The sequence below is a fragment of the Arvicola amphibius genome, chromosome 9, assembly GCF_903992535.2.
Source record: "Arvicola amphibius chromosome 9, mArvAmp1.2, whole genome shotgun sequence".
In the NCBI taxonomy this organism is placed as follows: domain Eukaryota; kingdom Metazoa; phylum Chordata; class Mammalia; order Rodentia; family Cricetidae; genus Arvicola; species Arvicola amphibius.
This window is the reverse complement of record NC_052055.2, coordinates 104,490,492-104,514,124: the sequence shown is the minus strand read 5'-3', so window position 1 is coordinate 104,514,124 and position 23,633 is coordinate 104,490,492. Positions and strand designations below refer to the sequence as shown.

General features: G+C 44.9%; 1 protein-coding gene across 1 annotated transcript; it reads left to right on the top strand.

Moving 5' to 3' along the window:
* The first annotated feature begins 3,425 nt into the window (after positions 1-3,425).
* Positions 3,426-21,649, top strand: Ddx21 (DExD-box helicase 21). Its single transcript, XM_038343384.1, has 15 exons — positions 3,426-3,594; positions 5,933-6,355; positions 7,470-7,545; positions 7,787-7,965; positions 9,189-9,306; positions 10,198-10,383; positions 11,781-11,926; positions 12,611-12,760; positions 13,144-13,305; positions 14,233-14,352; positions 15,210-15,283; positions 17,035-17,194; positions 17,837-17,971; positions 19,003-19,047; positions 19,468-21,649. Exons 1-15 carry the CDS (start codon positions 3,508-3,510, stop codon positions 19,723-19,725), a joined length of 2,319 nt encoding a protein of 772 aa, XP_038199312.1. The 5' UTR covers positions 3,426-3,507; the 3' UTR covers positions 19,726-21,649.
* The last annotated feature ends 1,984 nt before the right edge of the window (positions 21,650-23,633 follow it).

Genomic DNA, 23,633 nt, shown 5'->3' with positions numbered 1-23,633 from the left:
GAGCAATGGCTTCAGTGGCTAAGAGAGCACATACTGGTCTTGTAAAAGACCCAAGTTCAATCCTCAGCACCCACATCAGGCAGCTCATAACTACCTGTAACTCCAGCTTCGGGTGACCTGAAACTCACGCGTGTGCACGCACACAGATCTAAAAAGAACGTTGATTAAAAATAGAGCAGGGAAGTAAGTCAGGCATATTAGTACATACTTTCAAAAGATAAGGAAGAGATTGATGGGTCTCTGAGTTGGGAGCTAAACTGATCTATACATAACACTCCAGATCAGCCTACATAGTGAGACTGACTATAAAACGTGGAGCAGAAATGGGTTGAGGAAACAGGAACATGAAATGAGGAAAGGAACCACATGGGCACAGGCAAGCTGGAGGGGTGCCCTTCTCTCCCAAGAACCAGACTTAAGGTCAGCCAAGGAGGGAAAACATGTCTGCTAGACTAAGCAGTCACTGGGGGATTGTGGAGCTGCATTGACGTGATTGTGAGCTCTAAGTTCACACTCAAATCTTTACTACAGTGCCCGAGTACCAGTACATTCAGATCATGCTGTGTCCATGGTGTCCCGAGCAATGTTTTGGGTGAATGAGGAGTGCCTGGTTTCTGCCCTCTGAAGATCAGAATCTAATGAAATAATAGGACATAAAAGCCTAAATTTAGCCGGGCGGTGGTGGTGCATGCCTTTAATCCCAGCACTCGGGAGGCAGAGGCAGGCGGATCTCTGAGTTCGAGGCCAGCCTGGTCTACAAGAGCTAATTCCAGGACAGGCTCTAGAAACTACAGGGAAACCCTGTCTCGAAAAACCAAAAAAAGAAAAAAAAAAAAAAAAAACCAACCTAAATTTATGGCAGTGCCATGACTGACAAGTTCAGAGAGTAAGAATACCCAGCCCAGAAATCCAGAGACATAATTGAGCTTCATTCAGCAGGTGTTAAAAGGGTGGTGGTGGTGGGTGGTTTGTGACCAGGGAGTTAAGAGATGGCTCAGCTTAAGAGGAATACTGCAGAAAAGCTGAGTTCTGGTCTCAGTGGCTTACAACTGTTGCCTTTACTTCCAGCGTCAAGACATCCAGTGTTATCTTCTGGACTCCAAGGGCAACAGAAGGCATGTGCACAACCACAGAGACCCATAAACACACATAGAACCATCAAAAAGGCTGGCAATGGCCATCTAGGCAAAAGCACATTATAGCTAAAGAAACTAACATTGTCTAAGTATTTATTGTCAGCTATGAGTAGCACCTATTGCTGTGATCTTTGTTGAGGAGAGCAGTGGTAAGTACAACACTGGACAGGTTTCTGGGCCTTGATCAGCCACTGAGGGAATTTGTGTGACAGACGGAGAGGTAAGCTGTAGGTAAATGCTAGTGAGGTGAATCTAAAGGATTTGCATGCTAAAGATTGTCTTCCTGTCATCAGGGATTCTAACAAAATTAAATAATAGTTTCTATCTTAAAACGAAATTTAGCCAGGTGTAGTAGCAGACACCTGTAATCCTAGCACTTGGGAGGCAGAGGCAGGCAGCCTGGTCTACAAAGTCAGTTCCAGGACATCCAGGGCTGTTACACAGAGAAACGCTGACTTGAAAAACCAAACCAAGCCAGGCAGTGGTGGCTCATGCCTTTAATCCCAGTACTCAGGAGGCAGAGGCAGGTGGATCTCTGAGTTCAGGGCCAGCCTGGTCTACAGAGTAAGTTCCTGGACAGGCTCCAAAGCTACTGAGGAACCCTGTCTCAAAAAAAAAAAAAAGAAAGAAAAACCAAATAAAACCCCCACAAAACTTAGTCACAGTGACGCACTAGGGAGGCAGAGGCAGGTGGAGCTCTGTTGAGTGTGAGAGATAGCTAGAGCTACATAGACCCTGTCCCCAGAAATAGTCTTTGTACGTATGTGTTTATGTGAATGCAGGACATACATAGTAGGGCATAAATGTGGAGGTCAGAGTACAACTTAGAGTGCTGGTCCTTGCTCCCACTTTCTTGAGACAGGGCTCTTTGTTCCCGTGTTCTACACTTCTCCAGCACCTTCCCATACACCCATTATCATGGCGGTGTGGTAGTGTCAATAATGTTAATATCTTATTTCCATTATATGAAAGTAAGACAGACAAAAAATTATTTCGGGAACATTTTCCATTTCCAGCCTTCTGAGGTTTACCTCAGACCCAAAGTCCAAAGCAGCAAAGCTCAACATTTGAATCCAGAATTTAACTGGGTTCTATACTTAGAACCCATGTAAAGGTGGAAGAGATGTACTTTCTACTCTCATTTTTTTTCAAACTACTAAGATAAATGTCTCCCAATTATTTGAAGATCTAAGAAGTTTAAAAACTTATCACCAGGGGCTGGAGAAATGGCTCTGAGGTTAAGAATACTGACTGATCCTCCAAAGGTCCTGAGTTCAATTCCCAGTAACCACATGGTGGCTCACAACCATGAGATCTGATGTCCTCTTCTGGCTGCAGGGAAATATGGCAGACAGAGCACTGTATACATAATAAATAAAATAAATCTTAACAAACAAAAAAAACTCACTGGTGTGGTGGTACAAATTTGTAGTGCCAACAAAGGCAGATCAATGAGTTTATGGCCAGTCAGGGATGTAGCGAGAGCAAAAACTAACATCCTCACAGATCATTCAATTTGCCACTTTCATCTTACTCGATGGAGATAGTGAATTATACAACATAGGCATCACTGGGAACCCATTCCTAGCCTGAAGGGCCTATTAAGGCCTTCAAACCCACTGACATTTGTCCCTCTCTTCCATCAGACTATCTTCCTTGAAGACAGGCAAGTCTTGGGTATTGTGTGAATTCTAGCCCTGTTTCTCACATTTGACAGGAAGAATGCTCAGGAATTTAGAGATCTGAGCCCCTTACTCTTGCTCCTGAGTGCTGGGATTAACAGCGTGCACACCTACACCCTGCCAATTCTGGTTCCTTTCAATTGTTCATATTGTAGGGTAAGTGGATATCTTGGGTGCCATGGCGCGCGCGTGTGAAAGAACAACTGTGCAGTCGGTTCTGGATTCCAGGAATCGCAAATTCAGGTCACGAGACCTGAGCTATATCGCTGGTACCTGAATTCTGGAGCTCACCAAGGCACCAGGGGTTAGCTGTCACCTCCATCAGTTTCCCACACTGGATTCAGGATACACATCGCAACACTGCGGGTAAACCCAGATTTGGTAAACGGAGGCAGCAGGCTTAGACTCAAGGTCGTCATACTGTTCGAGCTGGCTAGACGTATTTATCTCACAGGGCCGGTGGGAATCCAGCTCTAGTTAAACGAGAATACCAAGAGAGCATCCACGCTGCACCCACCGATCCCATCCACTGCCGTGCGAACCCAAGCCTTCGGGTGTTCGCTGCTTCCGCCGGACGCGCCCCGTTCCGGAAGTGACGCGCTAGGGCGGGCTGAGAGGCGGTGTGCGTTCTCTCTCTCCTTTGCACGCGGTGCAGGAAGCCGGTAGGCCTGAGCAGCTCGTGGTGAATAATGCCGGGAAAACTCCGCAGCGAGTCCAGGTTGGGATCAGACGCGGCCGAGGAGAACATGGAGAAGCTGCCGAAGTCAAGCGACAAGGTGAGACTTGGGGCGCCGGGCAGAGCGGGCCCAGCAGGGAGCGCGTGGTCCTCGGCGGCGCTCAGCCGGCTGGCGCGTCCCCGGCCACGCGTTACAGGCCAGGCTTGAGAGTGCGGAAGGGGTTTGCTGTTCGCGTCACAGTGGGGACTGGAGTCGCGGACAGAGAGGCCTGAAACTGGGGCACATGAGCGGCATCTTCAGTGACACACGCACACGGGTCCTCCTTAAAAAAAAAAACTCAGAAAACGAGGTGATGCAGGTCTTTCTAGTATTTGTCGTTTAGATCTGTCGTGGGACTGGAGTTGGGCTAAGTGAACACCCTCTTGTAGAGGGGATCTGTGAGCAAGGTTAAATCGCCTTCGCTCTTCCTTGGATGAGGAGATTTAACGTGACAGTCTCTAACGATCAAAGTAGAGACGTGGAAGGGAACGGAAGTTGTCCTAGATAGAACTCTTGTGTTGCGCGACTTAGTTGACGTTTTTGCTGTTCTGGGGGTTTTTTAGGTAGGAGCTTTTTAAAGAAACAGCAATGGTTTGGACAAGGTGGAAACGCATGGGTCAAAGCGTTCCGGGTTTGCATCCGCGTGTTCATCTATGCCATGCCGTCGTCAGGAGGGAGGGACCTGCCTACTCGCTTAGGTTCCAAACTCTACCTCTGACTAATTTTCACATTTGGTAGCACGTGCTGAAGGGGCGGGGAGATTATCTATAATCCATTATTTTTAAGATGATTTTTGTGGTTATCAGGTAGCAAACCTTGGGCCGGTCACATGTTGGCAGGTGCCGTATCACTGAGTCTTAGCGCCGGCCCTGAGCCCAGCGGTTCTCAACATGTGGGTCGTGACTCCACAGTATCAGATAACTTGCTGTCCAATTCACTACAGTAGCCAAATCACAGTAATGAAGTAGCGATGAAAATCATTTTTGTTGGCGGGGTCACCACAACGTGAGGAACTGTGTACTAAAGGGTTGCGGCTTTAAGAAGTTTGAGAACCACTGGCGTGGCCGGCTATTTGCGAGTGGAGGGCAGGCAGGTGTGTGTGTGTGTAATTTAGCTTACTTCAATTATTTCCACGCTTCTCTACTCCTAATTGGTACAAGTTTTCAATACATGTTCATTTAAATAAAGTCTCTGTTTTTTTTTTTAAGTATGAGAATGATAGATTGAATTTTATTAGTAGTTTTCTTTTTATATAGTGTCTTTATGGAATTTCATTTCATCCTTCAACGTATAAATTTCATGAGTGTTTTTGCCATACAGGGACTTAGCAGAGAGGGAAAAGAAACCCACTTTTGAGATCATCTGTCTGAGGGCATAACAGTTTCTCTTATAGTCACTTTGAACCGTGCTCGGTCACTGTTACTGTGTGTGCCCCTGTGGATGGGTATGCCTGCTCCTGCGTGTGTGGAAGCTAGAGGTCAACCCTTTGTGGGAGGGGTGAGTTTCTCTCTGAGTCTGGATACCTCTGATTAACCTAGGCTCCCCACTCCAGCCCCACCACTGGGGTGACAGGCGCGTGCCCCTAAACCCATCTTTTTACAAGGGTGCTAGAATTTCCGGTTCAAGTTCTCATGCTTGCACTGTAAGCATTTTGCCCCCTGAACCGTTTCCTCAGCTCTTGGTCCCTTTTTGTAGTGTGTATCTTAGAGCCTTGGGGATCCCTTAGAATCTTCGGGAAAATTCAGTTTTGTATGATTGGCCAGTATGAACTGAAGAGGTACTGGGGGGAGTTCTTTTATGCCCCCATGCTATAATGACTTATATATACATATATATTTCCATTGTGCTAAGAAATGGAGTTAAAACAGATACTGTGGGGTTTTTTTCTTAACTAATTTTCTTAAACCTTTTGAAACTATAATAGAATTACATTAAGCCAGGTGTAGTGGTACACACCTTTAATTCTAACATTTGGGAAGCAAAGAGACAGAGGCAGATCTCTGTAAATTCAAGGCCAGTCTGCTCTACAGAGTGAGTTCTAGGACAGCTAGTTCTATGAAATCCTGTCTCTAAAAATTATAATATATAATTGAATAATTTCCCCTTCTTTCTCCTCCATGTAACCCTCACCTTGCTTGCTTCGAAATTCCTGGTCTCCTTTTGAATTGTTTACATGTACACACACATACACACACACACACATTCCTAAATATTCTCCATCCCCATGCTACCTGTGTGTATGATTTCGGGGCAGATTTTTTTTAACTTACACAGTGTTGAAATGCCTAAAGCTGTGTTCTTCATAACTCTAAGTAATCCTGAAATAATCCAGAATTGGTGGATTCTACACAAATATAGTGGGTTTGTTCAGTGCTGTCCTGTCTTTATTAATTTCTAGAAAACTAAAAAAGAAAAGACAAAATCCAAGACTGAAGAAGCAACAGACAGAACAGAAGAAACTGTTTCCTCCAAAGCCAAATCAGTTAAAAAGAAAGGGCCTGCTGAAGATGATGTGGACCCCCCTAAGCCCAAGAAGACCAAAAAGCAAGAGGAGGCACCTCAGGACAACACTGCTTCTAAAAGCAAGACCTCCAAGAAGAAAAAGGAGCCCCTTGACAAGAAATCGGCCTCTGCTAAAACCAAAGAAATAAAAACTGAGGAACCTTCTGAGGAAGACACAGATGTTCCTAAGCCCAAGAAGATGAAGAAAGGGAAGGAAGCAAATGGAGACATTGGAGAGAAAAGCCCCGACCTGAAGAACGGACTCTCTCATCCTGAGTCGAGTGACGCTACTGGCGAAGATGGCAGTGAGACAGAGAAGGTGAGGCTGCCTTCCCTTTCATCGGTTCTTAGTGCGTGCGTGTGTGCATGTGTGCGCGTGTACATGTGTGCGCGTGTGTGTGTGTGTGTGCGTGTGTGTGTGTACAACACTTGCAGGAGCTCATTCGCTCCCTCCACCATGTGGGTCCTGGGACTGAACTTGGCAGGCTTGGTTTGAGCACCTTGCCCGCTGCTGTCTCACCAGCTGACAGAGTTGTAGAGTAGGTGGACTGTCCCTTGCTTCAGGGGAGTAGATAATTGCTAATGTGATTGTAACATTTTAAAATTGTTTGGGTAGTGGATGTTGAGCCCAAGGCCTTAAGCATACATGTTATTTTGATAGGAAATTTGATATGTCAGCACCACATTGGGGTGCATAACAAGCTCTGGGGTAGCACTTTGCATCAGAGAGTTGATTTCGCCCTCCTTCAACACAAGGTTTCTCTGTAGCCCTTGCTGTCCTGGAGCTCACTCTGAAGACCAAGCTGGCATCGATCCTCCTGCCTCTGCCTCCTGAGTGCTAGGATTAAAGGTGTGCACCACATTAAGTGATGAAGTCTCATGGTGTATTTTGCCTCCTGCCTCTCAAATGCTAGGAATAAAGGCATGCACCAGTCCTCTTTATCCTTATTAGGCATTAAGGCAGGTTGAGACAGGGTTTTGTATGTGTTCCCAGCCTGGCATTGAACTTGCTGTGCAGCACACAGAGCTGACGAGAGGGTGCGTTGAGGTGAGGGGAAACTTACAGGGATTAGTTCTTTCTCCTCTGTAGGGTCTGAGATTGAACTCGGCGGACATGTGAGGCTTAGACAGCAAGGCCTTTTCCCCACTGAGTGATCTCACCAGCCCCTCCCTGACTGGTTTTTAAACCGATGTGTTTAGGAGTGCTTTTTTGTGTTTTTAAGAACATTCAGTTTTTCTGGAGGACTGGAGCAAGTACCATGGCATTTGGACAACTTGTGGAGTTAGTTTTCTGTTTGCCCAGTGGGTTCTGCTGATCAAACTGCCAGGCTTTGGCAGCCTCTGCCCCAGTCTGTATGATAATAGACTCTTCAGAGTCTTCCTCATTCACTTGCTTGTGAGTTACTGATTTTTGTGGTCTTATTCTTTGATAGGAAATACCCGTGGAACAGAAAGAAGGCGCTTTTTCTAATTTCCCCATATCTGAAGAGACTATCAAGCTTCTCAAAGGTAAGATTGCCTGGTGTCAGAATTTAAATTCACTCTCTTCATTGTGGTGAATGGGGACCAATTCTTCCGGTAGGCATCTCTGCCACAGTGGAGTAGGCTAGTGTTTTGATTCAGTTATTAAGTCAATATCTAGAAATGTGAGACTGGCTTGTTTTTTGTGATCTCTGTCCTCTTCCATCTAAGGTCCCCAACACTGAAAATAAAACACAATAATGCGAGTCACATGTTGATTTGTTTACAGCTCGTGGGGTGAATTACCTGTTTCCTGTACAAGCCAAGACATTCCACCATGTGTACAGTGGGAAAGACTTAATTGCCCAGGCACGGACAGGAACTGGGAAGACGTTCTCCTTTGCCATCCCTTTGATTGAGAAGCTTCAGAGTGGGCTACAAGAGAGGAAGAGAGGCCGTGCTCCTCAGGTAACTATCTTAAGCTCATCCTAGGCCCAGGTCAGCTCCCAGAAAACCCATGAGCCTAGTTTGCATATGCTAATTAGTATTGGGTTCCTCCAAGGTCCTTGTGCTCTCTGACCATAGGCTGGGGTGATTCTTTGAATTGTTGGCTACCAACTCTATATGTCTAGTACTGTAATCTGTCCTGGTTGTGATCACCCATGCTTACTGATGATGGTCTTATCTCCTTTAAAATGCTGGATGTGCCTAGGACTCACAGACTTGATCCTGGGTGTTTAGTTACTTGAGACATGGTCTCTATGTAGACTTGGCTGGCCTCTAGCTCATGGCGATCTACCTGCCTCTTGGTTGCTGGGGTTGTAAAGTCAGGTAGTACCATGGCTTCTGGGTATAGTTTTTGCTGTTAATCTGGAATGGATTGCGTGGGCCCTGCCAGTTGTAGTTGTAGTCTAGGCTTGGCCTCCATCTGGCCCCTGGGCTTTTGGTTTATTCTTCAATATCTCTCGAAGGTTGTTGAGAATTAAATCAGACTAATGCGTAGAAAGTGCTTTTTTATAGTACATAAGGCACCTGGGAAAACTGTTCCAGCTAATGTTGGTGAAGCCCCTCCAGGTTGTTTTCCCCAACTTTAGTTCTCCGGAGTAGCAAACATTTGAACACATTCTTCTAAGTGGCTTGATCACGGACTCTTAGAATATTGCCTGGGGACTGTCTTAGTGGTCTTGTTTATGTAGCATGTGATATCTATGGCAAAACATATGATAAATGTTTAGGGTATATGTCACGATGAGAAGGATGATGGGGCTGGAGAGGTGGCTCAAGAGTTAAAAGCACTGGCTGGCTGCTTCTCCAGAGGACCCAGGTTCGGTTCCCAGCTCCCACTTGGTGATTTACCTCGGATTGCAGAGGAACAAGCACCCTCTTCTAGCCTTGTCGGCACTGAATGCACATGGTACACAAAAAAATAGAAATAAATAAACCTTTTTAAAAAGTAGATGAGTAGCCGAGCGGTGGTGGCGCACGCCTTTAATCCCAGCACTTGGGAGGCAGAGGCAGGCGGATCTCTGTGAGTTCGAGACCAGCCTGGTCTACAAGAGCTAGTTCCAGGACAGGCTCCAAAGCTACAGAGAAACCCTGTCTCGAAAAACCAAAAAAAAAAAAAGATGAGTAGGATGAGTTAATCGTTGTGAATTCTGGAGTGGTTTGAAATTCTGTCTTTTCTCATTCAGGTACTAGTTCTCGCACCTACAAGAGAATTAGCAAATCAAGTGAGCAAAGACTTCAGTGACATCACAAAAAAGCTATCGGTCGCTTGCTTTTACGGTGGAACTCCCTATGGTGGTCAAAGTAAGTCAGTTCAAAAGCCAGAGAGGGAAGTGTGCTAGCCATTGTCTGGGTGCCTCCTCCACTTGAGTTCTGTCTTTATCTCATTTTGGGGTTCTCTCTGGACTGTTTAAAAGATGGCCAAGAGCAGGGTTATGGGTGATTCAAGGTAAATCTTAGGGTGTTTATTTACCTAAAGATTGCAGCATATCAGAGCTCAGTGTGCCAGTTTTGCCTCTGTGTTTCTTGCTGCAAGCAGACTTTTTCAGAGGCGTCAGCTAAGGTTGCAATCCCTTCTTCCTACCTACTGCATTCTGGTCTGGGCCTTGCTTTCTCTATCTCTGAAAGGAGGATCAGACATTGGCACATGATGAGTATAGTTTCCATCGTCAGTGACCTTGGAAGGCCTGGGTTTAATTGAATCTTGACTGATCACATAGTAATTAGGTGGTCAAGTTTGCTTGACTTTTCTATTTTTGAAGGTTGTATTAGATAATGTAAGGTGCCTAGTGTAATCCCTGGGCCTCTTTATTGTTCCTGTATTGCACAGTGCGTGAACCGCACATTCCCAGTGTTTCTGTGCCTCATTAGAGTGTTTGCCCTTCTGTGCTGTCTTTCGCTCTTATACCCAGTTACCCTACAGAATGTTCCTCCTATTTCTTAGCTACACATAGTAAATGACACACTTGGGAAGGTTGAGGTAGGAAAGAGGGCTAGGCTCAAGAGTGTTTAGAACTACATATTAATGCCATTTCAAACCACCCCCCCCAAAAAAAAAACCCCTTTTTACTTGCAGCATGTTACTTTATAGCTGTCTAGTAAGAGTTGAGAATGAAAATGTATGTAAATGGACACCCCGTGCTGGTAAAAGGAATTTTAAATCATAGCAACTGTTTTTGCTGGAATCTTTTATAGTCGAGCGAATGCGGAGTGGGATTGATATCCTGGTTGGGACCCCGGGTCGTATTAAAGACCACCTGCAGAATGGAAAGCTGGATCTCACCAAACTTAAACATGTTGTCCTGGATGAAGTTGACCAGATGTTAGATATGGGTTTTGCTGATCAAGTAGAAGAAATTTTATGTGTGGCATATAAGAAAGGTAAGCTCTAAATTTAAGGGAGTGATGGAAGGGTAGGGTCATGGTGAAATTGCCTTCCAGGAGATAAGGAAACTTAGAATATAGATTATTGTTTTTTTTAAAAAATATTTATTTATTATGTATACAATATTCTGTCTGTGTGTATGTCTGCAGGCCAGAAGAGGGCACCAGACCTCATTACAGATGGTTGTGAGCCACCATGCAGTTGCTGGGAATTGAACTCAGGACCTTTGGAAGAGCAGGCAATGCTCATAACCTCTGAGCCATCTCTCCAGCCCCCAGATTATTGTTTTATTTAATTTTAAGACAGGGTTTCTCTGTAGCCCTTAATGTCCTGGTACTAGCTCTTGTAGACCAGGCTGCTCTTGAACTCACTGAGATCCACCTGCCTCTGCCTCATGAGTGCTGGCATTAAAGGTGTGCACCACCTTGTGACTAAGATTTGGAATTTTTAAAGCCTGTGTTTGTTCTACAATTGGTAAAAGCTTGGCGGAGTAAAAGAAAAATTTCCTTTTCTGCTAGCACAAAACACTATTCTAACAACTTTCAGTGTATTCCTGGCGTGTGTGTACTAATTATAAATCAGTGTTAACTTCTCAGACCCTGTCAAGTGATTGAGCATGATTTATTCTTCCATCTACTGCTTTCTCTAAGCAGCTGTGGTTCTGTAACACGGGTCTCCTTAAGTAGAGCTGCGGATGCAGTTGTGAAGTGCACTGAAATGTTTCCACCAGCTGTTCCCTTTGAAGGATCTGAGAACACCATAGTGCTCCTAAGTCCAGATGGCTGTGTCATTGGGGTGCTGAGGATTGAGCTGAAGGCCTTGTCACTGGATTCTGTATTCTTTTGGACTTACATATTTTATATATATAGTGTTCTGCATACATGTATGCCTACACACTAGAAGATCTCATTACAAATGGTTGTGAGCCACCATGTAGTTGCTGGGAACTGAACTCAGCGGCCAGTGCTCTTAACCTCTGAGCCATCTCACCAGCCTCAGATTCTGGATTCTTAAAATGCAAAGCTACTATGAGTTTTGTTACAGGCTGTTTAATTATAGATCCATGCTGTTTGGTACCTGGACTTCCAGGATTGCTTGTCCAATTGGTGGGCCTCCTTCATGGGACAGATTTCCTGTGTGAGTGAGAGAAAGGACAAAGGCTAGTAGAAAGCAAAATAGATTTCACAATGCTTTGAGCATCCTTTCTGATGACAAGTTATTTCAGTTTTTGTATATTAGGAGATTCAGCATTTTTATTTTTGTGTCTTTGATGCATGGCTGGCCACCAGTGGTTGGTTGTAATGGTGACGCACCCTGGAGGTGCCAGGTGAGGTGAAGTACTGTGTATGCAGCCTTGTTTGGATTATTCACACTGACTTCTTTTTCCCCAAAGATTCTGAAGACAACCCCCAAACATTGCTTTTCTCTGCAACTTGCCCTCATTGGGTATTTAATGTTGCTAAGAAATACATGAAATCTACATACGAACAGGTGGACCTGATTGGTAAAAAGACTCAGAAAGCAGCCATAACTGTGGAGGTAAATGATTCATTTAGTTGCCGGATTAGTATTAAATTGTCAGTCATTTTGTTTCCTGTCTGATAGTTGTAAGATTAGCAAATACAAGCTCTTTTTCCAGATAAATACTTAGTCTATATGAAGAGCCAAGTAAAGTGCATCTTTCTCTTTTATGTATGGTGTCTGTGCTTTCTGGATTTCACCATCTAGTAGACTGATTTCAGAGTCACTTGAAACCTTGTATTTGAACTAGATAAAGTAATTACTTTTAGAATTTAGCCACTAGAGAGCAGAGCAATCTGACAAATCTTGAATCTGTTTTATCTTAGGCTCCGGTACCTAGATGAATTCATTTCACCCAAGGACAGGCCTGTACAGATTGTATTTTAAGTGGATAAAGGGGCATAGCGCACACAATTCTTTCTTGTCAGTTACTTGGTTTTCTGCAGGAGCCTGGGAGATAGCGTTTCCTGATTACGTTAAAATGTAAAGAAGCTTTGGAGAAAGGAGAGGCCTGGGGACAGACCATGTTGCTCTTTACTTTGCTTTATTTAGCTTCCTTCTTTCTTCTAAGCAGTGGTGGCAGCAGACAGCCCTGTAAGGCCTGCATTTACTTCCCGTACCACGACATTAGATTTAAGAGTTGAGAAGGGAGACGTGAGGTCCCAGCAAGGCTTTACTAAGTGTCGTTTCTTCTCTTCAAAGCACCTGGCGATTAAGTGCCACTGGAGTGAGAGGGCAGCGGTCATTGGGGATGTGATCCGGGTGTACAGCGGTCACCAGGGTCGCACTATCATCTTCTGCGAAACCAAGAGAGAAGCCCAGGAACTGTCCCAGAACTCGTGCATAAAGCAGGTCGGTCCTTCCTTTTCGTGCCAGAAAGGCTGGGTCACCAGACAGTCTTCATCTTGGACAGGTTGTGTTAGATTGGGGAAGCTGCTCTAATGGTTGGGGTTTATGTCATTGATCAGTCCTGCCGTGCAGGTGCTGGTTCTCGTGAAAGCTACACTCATAGTCTCTCGGGGGTTTCTCAGCCTCGGAGAGTGTAGTTGGAAACAGTTGATATTGGGCTGAGGGCTGCAGGCAGTTGAAGGTTTTTCCATCTAAGTCGCTGATGTAAGAAGGCATCTGTTTTTGACTAATGTTTTTGGAAGGACTATCTCCAGATTGAGCTCTTGGACTTCGTGGAGGGTGGTGTGGTGGGTTTGTATTCTTAGGTTAGTTTATGTCTTTGCCAGGATGCCCAGTCGTTGCACGGCGACATTCCACAGAAGCAAAGGGAAATCACCCTGAAAGGTTTCCGAAATGGCAGTTTTGGAGTTTTGGTGGCGACCAATGTTGCTGCACGTGGATTAGACATCCCTGAGGTTGACTTGGTTGTCCAAAGCTGCCCACCAAAAGTAAGGCTTTTGCTTTGTTTTTGTTCTTTTCCTAAACAAGAATAAAACATTGCTTTTGGTTTTTGGGGTACTAAAAGTTACTTCCTTGACTTTTATGTGGTTTTCTGTAAATTGGCTGTCGGTCATGGTAACATACACCTTTCTTTCCAATATTCTGTGTTTGATGGTTTGACAGTTTCTGGCCAACCATTTACTACCTTGTCCGGCTGTTTATTTACTTTTGTAGTTTTTTTATTATGTACTTTAGATCTTGAAGGCTTGCAGAAGAGAATATAATAACCTGTTGGTAACTTGTTTTTATGTAGTGTTTTGCAGTGATAGGACTTAGGCGTGTGTCTTTAGATGTCTGCCCCCGTTTCTGATTTCTACCTTTCACCCTCAATCCTCTCCGCCCCCCTTCATTTAGTGTCTTCCAGCAGTCTCCCCACCTCTCAGGTAAACCTTTTCTCGTAGGGTCTTTCCTTTTCTGAAGTCTCAGTTAGTTTCGGTGGGTTTGTGGGTGGGTGGGTAGGTAGAAAGTCTCTGCATGTAAGAAAGAACATTCAATGTTTGTCTTCCAAGTCGGTTTTTTCCATTTTCCTGCAATTTCATCGTTGCATATTTTGTAATATAGTAAAATTCATTGTGCCTGTAGACATTTTCCTTATCCATTCTTTGTTGGACATCTAGGCTGGTCCCATGTCTTGTTGTTGTATATAGATATAGTCTAACTTGCTAGCAAGTTTTTAAAAAGACTTGACGTATTGTTAAAATAAATTTTAATACTTTTACTGCAGCCACTTGAGGCTTGGCAATACACGTACCCTTGGAATGTTTGTGCACAGGATACGGAGCACTGTTGGGGAGGCTTTGAGACTCAGTCTCACTCACTGACCTGTGCGTGCTGCATTATCTTATTTTTATCACTCATGTGCTTGGTTTCCACAGGATGTGGAGTCGTACATTCACCGTTCAGGGCGGACAGGCAGAGCTGGAAGGACAGGGGTTTGCATCTGCTTTTATCAGCACAAGGAAGAGTACCAGTTAGTGCAAGTGGAGCAGAAAGCGGTAAAGTGATTTTCTAACTTGAACTGGATACATGCTAAATTCTGAAGGCAAGGTCAGTCTTTAGGACCATGGCTGAAAGTGTCTTAGATACGGGCTTCCCATGGTAGAAGGCTAATAACTTGCACTTGAAAGTAATGGTGCATTTCTTATATTTGAAAGGTAATTCTTGGACAATAGCATGAACATGACCAGAAATACTTGCGGTTAGAGTGTGGAGAAGGGATGGTGGGGAAGAGCATTAGAAGGATAAAGGGAACTGGAGTGTGGTAGGTGGACCTACAACACTGAGGCAGGAGGATCACCATGAGTTTGAGGCTAAATATTCTTAGAGAAATGATAATATTTATGGATGATTCCTCTAGGAAGACCTTAGCTGCTCTCTCCTTGCATTGGGTGTGCTTCAGTTAGTGCCTGCCACACAGAGCAGAGAGTGGTGGGTCTGATATGAACGGGAGTCCATTGCCTGCAGTGGCGAAGTGGTGTCCCTGATGAGAGGTGGTGAGGTGGGCGTTCACCTGTGGGATGCATTCTGTCCCCAAACCCATAGGCTCAGAGTCCTGGAAACCAGAGACAGATAGGCACGGAGTAAAGTGGATTATTTGGTAGACTTAAGAAATAAGTTACTTGGGCTGGAGAGACGGCTCAGCAGGTAAGAGCACTGCCTGCTCTTCCATAGATCTGGAGTTCAAATCCCAGCAATCACGTGGTGGCTCATAACCATCTATAATAAGATTTGGTGCCCTCTTCTGGTATGCAAGCAGAACACTGTATTACACAATAAAAAACCAAAGAAATAACTTACTTAATCTCAAAAGCTGTAATCCTTATACATGAAGTTGTGGTTTGTTTTCTTTTAGGGAATTAAATTTAAGCGGGTAGGTGTTCCTTCTGCAACAGAAATAATAAAGGCCTCCAGCAAAGATGCCATCAGGTGCGTTCTCCACCATCACCACAGTCTGTTTCAATGCTGCTTCTTGGACCTTTGAAAGTTTCTGTATTCCTTCCAAAGCGTTAATATAACCAGTTGCTTTATACAAAACAGCCAACTTGATAGAATAAACTTCCATGTTTCTTGTCATCCCTGCCTGTTTCTCAGGGGCGCTGCTCTCTGTAGTTGGGTTTGTGTTGGACATTTTAAGGATGTTTCCCACCTTGTGCCTGGTTAGTTGGGATCACAGGCAACATTCCAGATCTGCATTCGTGTGTTCCTCTTGAGATAGAGTGAAAGCTGACGAGTGCAGGGCTTGCTCAGCTGTTTCTCATGAAGGTTGTATTGGTAGTGGCATCGCGGTGTAGGATCATCCTGTAGGCAGAAAGATTTTCAGCAGATTAGGATTTCTTGCTGTGTTCCCTGTGCATCATAGTCTGGGAGTGAGTAGAGTAAAAGTTGTGTGAGCCAAAATCTGTTCTGCATGTGCTTCTGCTGAGCTCAGAGTGCAACACGGTTACCCTGTAGATGTGTGACATGCTCGTGTTACAACAGGCAGAGGGGTCAGGGCCCCAGAAGTCTGCAGTTTGCACTTAAGTCAGGATGGTGAACAGTTGTCTATTGCAGCCCCAAGCCGGGGCTGGATGTTGGCAGTCTCAGGGCTCAGGAAGTGAGTGGTGTAAATTGACAGTGTGCAGATGGAGAGGGAGCCTAAAAGCAGCTTCCCAGGACCTTGGAAGTGACTTGAGGCCTCACCTGACCGGAGCTTGCCTGAAGAGCAGTGGCCAGGAGTGCAGAAGATGTTTGCCTTGAGCCATATCTGGTAGTGTTACCTAGGGAACAGTGGCTGAGTGGTGCTGTAGTCAGTCACCCTTGCAGCTTACCTGGGAGTTTAGGAAGTTGGTCTCTACTGAAGCACGCAGTGTGAGGGGTAATGAGTAGATAGGGAGCCCATGAGCAGTGAAAGTGCTGGCTGTCAGTGTCTGAGAGCTTGAGAGTCTTTCCCAAACAGCGTTTTACAGAGTTTTCACAGCAGGTTTTCCTTAAGTGTCCTAAGATGGGGGCCCTGTGGAGTACAGGGTTAGTGACGAAGAGGCAGGTTCTAGTAGTGTGTAAGAGTGTCCTTTAGAGTGCTGGCTGCCAGTTCAGCTCACTCTGCACAGCACACAGATACGCTGCTTTGATACTGCCGAGACAGTGGCTATCCTCCAGCAAATAACATCTCAATAACCAATGCAGAGCACTTGTTAAGATTTCAGAATATAAGCAGCTATAGTTTTGTCTAGTTCTAAAAGTAACATGTAAGTTCAACACTGTATACTGTTGTGGTATGGGGCTGAGCATGGTGATGCACACCTGGAATCCCTCCTGACAGGAGGATGAGATTATATAGCCAGTTCCAGGTGGATATCGTAAGACCCTGTCCCAAAGAGCACAACAAAAGGAAACAAATGCGCTCTTGGACCTCATTGTATCTTATACTGAGACAGTCTTCTGTCCCGAGAGAGCCTGGAACGCAATGTGGTAGATGACCGTGTACTTCCGATCCTCCTGTCTCCACCTCCTAAGTGCCTAAGGCACACGGCAGCACCTCCAGTTTCTGCAGTGCTAGGATTAAACCCAGGACTTGCCTTCATGCCAGTTCAGCTACACTCCTAGTTGTGCCGATGTCCATTTGAAAGCCTATTTATTTTCAGCTATTGTAGTGTTGCTTGTATTCATTATTCTCTAACAAATTCACTCTCAAACCGCAGGCTTTTGGATTCTGTGCCTCCCACCGCCATCAGCCACTTCAAGCAGTCAGCTGAAAAGCTGATTGAGGAGAAGGGAGCTGTAGAGGCCCTGGCAGCCGCGCTGGCCCACATTTCCGGGGCCACATCAGTCGACCAGCGCTCCTTGATCAACTCACAAGCGGTAAATTTGGGGTACTTTATAAAATGGCATAAGCAAGACTAAAAGAGTTCATTTGAACTTCCTGATTGGCTTTACCTTTAGGAGGTGTGTTTAGCTATTTTCCTAATTAAAAACAAACTTAATAGGACAAAACAGATCAATGTTTCCCGGGGATGGATTGGGAGGAGAAGGCCAATACATAAATGGCCTGCTGCCGAGCCTGACAACCACAGGATCCACATAGTAAAGGAGAGAGTATTTCTGCACCTGCTCTCTAGCCTCTACAGGCAAGCTCACAGGGAAACAAACGAATTAAAATGTTCTAAAACCGAGTGCAAACCCACTGTCCTGAATGAAATGGTGAATTCTTTTGATACAATGAAGTTTCCTGTTTTTGAGGAAGTAATTGTAGACCCGTGTGGCAAAAGATGTACACAGATTCCCTGTGCTTCAACCAGTCCCCGCCGGTGCAGACTCTTGAGAAAAGTGGTGACTGATACTGACATCGCTGCTCCCCGTCAGTCTACCTGCGCCCACTCTGTGTGGCTGGGGGGTGCACTGTCGGGGAGAGCCTCCCCCAGAACCCTTCCCTCCTCAGAGCAAGTGTTGAGGACACTGATTGGCTTTTCAAGACTTAACTTTTATGCTCCTCTCTCCCCTAAGGGCTTTGTCACCATGATCCTACAGTGCTCGATTGAGATGCCCAACATTAGCTATGCTTGGAAAGAACTTAAGGAGCAGCTGGGCGAGGGCATTGATGCGAAAGTGAGGGGGATGGTCTTCCTCAAAGGAAAACTGGTGAGTGTGGGGCCACAGCTTAGTTTGGTGGTTAGCATGGTAACCAGGATGTGTCCTCTCCCGTGGTGCTGTCTCCAACCCAAACTGTGTTGTGTAGTTATCGCTGTACCTTAATGGGAAAATGAGAATATAAAGGGCAGATAAGTATTATTGGGGAACTGGTTTTGACTAAGGGATCCTTGATGGTCACACACAGAGATGTACATGGAAACCCAGAGCTCCAGTATTAGGAAATGCATGAGCCTAAGCTGGGGGTCGGCTTGTTCTGCTTACCAGCTCCACATCGCCACCTCTCCTACCCTTTACTATGGGGATACCAAGCACCCTGTGCCTTATTCTCCCTAGGGCCTGACTGTGGTTGCTTACTGTGTCTAACTCTCCACAGTGAGTCTTTAGGCTTAGCTTTGACTCTCAGTGCAGCTTCCCAGGCTCAGTATACAATTCATTAGAGGAGTCCTTACCTGTATGGCAGAGTTCTTAGGCATAATATTCACCCTGGTGAATTTTCCCTTCCTCTGATTGCTTACAATGAAGGCCTTAATCCCTGTGACCTATCTGAATGCCCCCACGAATGTCGGGGAACTGTCTGACGCCTATGCTGTGACTGGGTAAATTTCTGGGTGGGGTGGGAAGTGTAGCTCACACTGCTAGTATAGGAGTAGTTTGGAACTGTGCTGTTAGTGGCTTCCGAACTGAAAAGGAAAGTGCTTATTAAAAGGATCATACCATATAAATTATATGTATTATATTAAATTATTCTCCTGTTCTCACAGAAAACTGAATTATGAAAAACTAGACATCAGCAATATAATTTTCCGCTTTTCATTGTGTCTTCCTGAATATGGGTTAGCATGGTGGTATCCTGGTCCCATTTGGAGCATTTCTCTACCTCCTGCTCCTCTTTTTAGGAGCATATGTTAGCCATATTCTGGTTATGTAGCGTCAGTATCTGCTGTTTCCTTTACAGCTTTCTTTGTATTTGGCAGTATCTGTGTGTTGGTTCGACTAACTCTTCCTGCTTTGCTTTCTAGGGAGTTTGTTTTGATGTCCGCACTGAAGCAGTCACAGAAATACAGGTATTTTCTTTTATATTTAGTGTTTGTAGACCCAAATCATACCGTATTCATTCTGAAAGCCGAGAATGTGGGCCACACAAAGCTGGCCTGCCTTGCTCCTCCCTGAAGGTGGACCCAGTGTCTGTCCAGCTGCTCTGTGCCCATGCTTCCCTGCACACTTGCCTGTGCTGTGCTTCCTAGCACTGTGTGACGAGTATGCTCAGAGAGCTACAGCACAGCTACAATGAAATTTCAGATGGGGAGTGCAGGCCGTCCCTCCAGCAGACCTGTCCCCACTGCTCCATGGCTTTGGGGGCTCATGCTTGGCACAAGCAGCTTTTAAGCACCTTTTTAACAGCTTGTTCCTTGGAGACATGGCAACAGTTTTTCTTGTGGCTTTACCAAATTTCATAAAATCATGGAACAAACCTTCTACTGCAGGAGAAGTGGCATGATTCAAGACGCTGGCAGCTCAGTGTGGCCACGGAGCAGCCGGAGCTGGAAGGACCCGTGGATGGATATCGAGGTGGCAGGGGTCAGCGTGATGGCAACCGCGGTGCATTCAGAGGACAGCGGGGTGGAAGCAGGAACTTCAGGGGGCAGGGGCAGCGAGGAGGAAATAAAAACTTCAGAGGACAGCGACCCGGAGGTGGCAACAAAGGCCAGAAGCGGAGTTTTAGTAAAGCGTTTGGTCAGTGAGTAGAGGCTAGAAGGAACTGTTCACACTGTGGACCCCAGTGCCCTGCCCCCTGTCAAAGCCCCCAGTGCTTCCTTCCTTTTTGATCATTTGCTCAGCCCCCATTCCTTGTAGAGAGATGGGCTCTGGACCGTTTGATCTAATATCATGAGCTGTCCTCGTAGGAACCCAGTTCATCATTTTCCAACACAGTGTCTAATTCTACAAAGTAAAGCCGGCCGTGGATCTGTCTATCCTTACGTGTTGACTTTGCAGGTTCATCTTTGTGTGTGCGCGCTCACTGGGGCCTGATCTCAGAGCCTCACGTGCGAGTGTGCACACACCCTACAACTAAACTCCATCTCTACTCCCCAGAATATCTCTCAGTAACGTCCTCCAAAGAAAATCCGTAAGGGATGGCTGCCTCAGTCTCTGGAGGACCACACGTCAAGGATTTTCCCCCTCCTGGCCTCTTGACAGTCGCTAGTGTCTGTATGTGTGTGCTGAGGTTTGATGCTGAACAGTGCCTTTCAGTGCCTATCAGACTTAGCTGATTTGAACAGTATGTGGCAAGCTCTGGATGTGGGGAGTGGAACGCAGACAGTATAGATCTCTGCATAGTGTCTCCGCATAGTCTTGTTTCTCAGAAGGTGACGTGTGTTCCAGTGAATTCTCCATAGTGTATATAGAAGTACATTTTCATAGGAGCCAGTGTCTTTAAAGTGAGGTTCCAAATGTCTGAAGTTTTTTTCATCAGTAATAAGACTAGATACATGGTATTTAAGTGCTTGTGCCCTTCTTTTAGAAGATTAATTTGCCAGGAAGTAATTAAAGGGAAGAGAGCTCAGTTCTTATTGCTGAAGAACTTTTCAGGTCCGGTGGTGGTAGCACACGCCGTTAATCCTAGCACTAGGGAGGCAGAGGCAGGCGGATCTCTGAGTTCAAGGCCAGCCTGGTCTACAGTGAGTTCCAGGACAGCCCCAAAGCTACATAGAGAAACCCTGTCTCAAAACAAAACAAAAAATATTTCCAAAAAGCCACAATAAAGGAATCTCTTCATCTTCACAAGTGAGGAAGCAGGAGGAAGCTTGCTTTAAATGGTGACCACTCTGAGTCATGACTCTTCAAGGGACTGTATCTGCTAGTGGGCAGTCTGGGGCTTTTAGGAGGCAGAATGGGACAGTTTTCTCAGTGGCCTAGATCTTAAGCCACAGCATAAGATCTGTTTCTGTTAGGCTGCTTCAATATTCAAAAGTTATCACCATTAGAGAATTCTAAAACAAGCTGTGCCATTTGAAGTTGTTGCTTTCAAGGAACTGAAGAACTCAGCATCCGGCCCAGCACCACAGGGCTCCTGATTACCAAATCTGCTTCAGATTCAGTTTTCCACTCTGACCAGATGGTGCTTGGAATTCTTTTGGATTTTTTTCTTTGTTGATGACTGTGGCTTATATAAATTTTGTTTTTGCCCAATCACTGGGCATGCTTTAGTGAAATCTTTCGTAGCGAGCTGATGGCAGGACATGCTGTCCTTCAGGGGAAGAGGCTAAAACCTTTTGGACGATGGATTAGCCTATGGAAAAATGATCTGCCATAAATCAAACAGTGAAGGGAAAGCTATAGGAATCTCATTTACACACTCTGAGTAAAGCATAGCTCTCTGAACAAATGAAGACAGGTTTCGTCTGTATCCCAGAATCTAAACAATATTTATATGTATAATTTAGCTGTTGTTTGGTTTAAATGGGCTTATTGGGAAATGTTATCATTTTTACTATTTTCTACAGAGAAAATATTTTCCAGTTTCAGATAACTCTGGATTTTTGAATTATACCTGTTTTTTCTGTTCAGGCTGTCTGTGTATTGTACATAAACTGTTTGTACCTTCAGATGACTCACTGTATAAAGTATTGCATTGTGCCGTAATAAAGATACTAATGCTTTATAGTTTGCTTTGGTGGCTTTTGTTTTCTAAAGTGAAAATAGCTTGACATTTTTATAACAATGGCTGCTAAGTATAAACTAGTAAGACTTGGGGCTCGCGTTGTCGCTCAGTTGGTAGAGGCTTGCCTACCATGCATATTGCATTGAGGAGGTAGGAGCAGGAGGAGCAGGTTAGGTTAGCATTAGTTAAATTCTCATAAAAATAAAGCAACCCTACATTAGCATTCCAGTAGGCAATTTTATACAAATTCATTTCTCGAAATGATTCATACATTCAGTTTGTTTATCTCCCCTCACATTCTGTTTACCTTTCTGTATATAGGAATCCAGTATGGCCTATTTGCCCTTGCCCTCTTGCTTTTACGGGCTGTAGAGGTGGCGCACAACCATTTGTAATGAGGTCTGGTGCCCTCTTCTGGCCTATAGGCATATAGGAGACAATACTGTATACTTAATAAATTAATCTTTTTTATATTTTCATTTAGCCTGCATGCCTGCATACACACCAGAAGAGGGCACCAGATCTCATTATAGATGGTTATGAGTTACCATGTGGTTGCTGGGAACTGAACTCAGGACCTCTGGAAGAGCAGCCAGTGCTCTTAATCTCTGAGCCATCTCTCCAGCCCAATAAATTAATCTTTTAAAAAAATAGTATTACATTTATTTTAATAAACTTTATTTTCAAGACAGGGACTCACTATGTAGCTCTGGCTGTCCTGGAAACTATACCAGGTTGACCTTGAACTCATGAACATTCATCTACCTTTGCCTCTCAAATGCTGTAATGAATTTTATTTTTTAAAAAAAAAAGCTGCTGGGCGGTGGTGGCGCACGCCTTTAATACCCGGCACTCAGGAGGCAGAGGCAGGCGGATCTCTGAGTTCGAGGCCAGCCTGGTCTACAAGAGCTAGTTCCAGGACAGGCTCTAGAAACTACAGGGAAACCCTGTCTCAAAAAACAAAAAAGAAAAGAAAAAAAAAAAAGCTTGGCAAACAAAATCATCACACCAAAATTAGCCAGAGTCTATGTAATTTAATAAACATCTAGCTAGAATTGGCATTGGAAATGGAAGTTGGGAAGTTTCATATTAAGTTTTACACTTTTGGTGTTATATTTTATGTATTTATGCACCACTGTTGTATGACTAAACTAGCTGGTGAGGTAAGGTTGGGGAACCCACGAGCTGTATCACCAAAACCCACTGAAGCATGCATGACCACTCACAAAGCTCAGAACTTGGAGGACACTGCACAGCCTGCAAGCAGCTCAACAAATTGTAGAGTGTCCCTCCCCGGTGCCTTGATTGTGAACCTCTTCCAGGCATCTTAGCTGATCTCAATCCTTGTAGCTTTTCTCCTCAGTCTGCAGCTCAGCTTCACTTAGTCTGAGAGGGACTCAGTCTTTATTGCTTACTCTGGCAGGAAGAACCTAGTGAATCTGATGAGTCTCAGGGACTTCCTGCTTAAGGAACTTCCCCTAAGGGTGGAGAGAAAACTTAAACAACCACCACCAAACCCAATATCTAACAACTAGAACTAGAGAAATTTGCCTCGTATTCTTTTCATAACCCAAGCAGGCTACATGAGACTTAACCTGACACAAAAGCTGGGGTCGCAGACAAAAGCCAGTGATCCCTTGTGTATCTCAAGGTGCTTGACACAGCTAGTGCTTGATAGTTGAAATGTCTGCTCCATTTGAATGGGCTCACTTTGGAAGGTGTGGCATGAGAAGTCATGCAGGAATGAGTGCATCATATAGGGGGAAATGAAAACAGGGCTGGAGAGAAGCTCAGCAGTTAAGGCTCGCTCACTAGTTTTCCAGAGGACCCAGGTTTAGTTCCCAGTACCCATATGACAGCTCACAACTATCTGACTTCAGTTCCAGGGGACCTGACACCCTCACACAGACATATATGGAAAATAACACACACACAAAAAATAGAACAAGTGCATTTTATATTCATGACATTCAATCAAAGGTTATT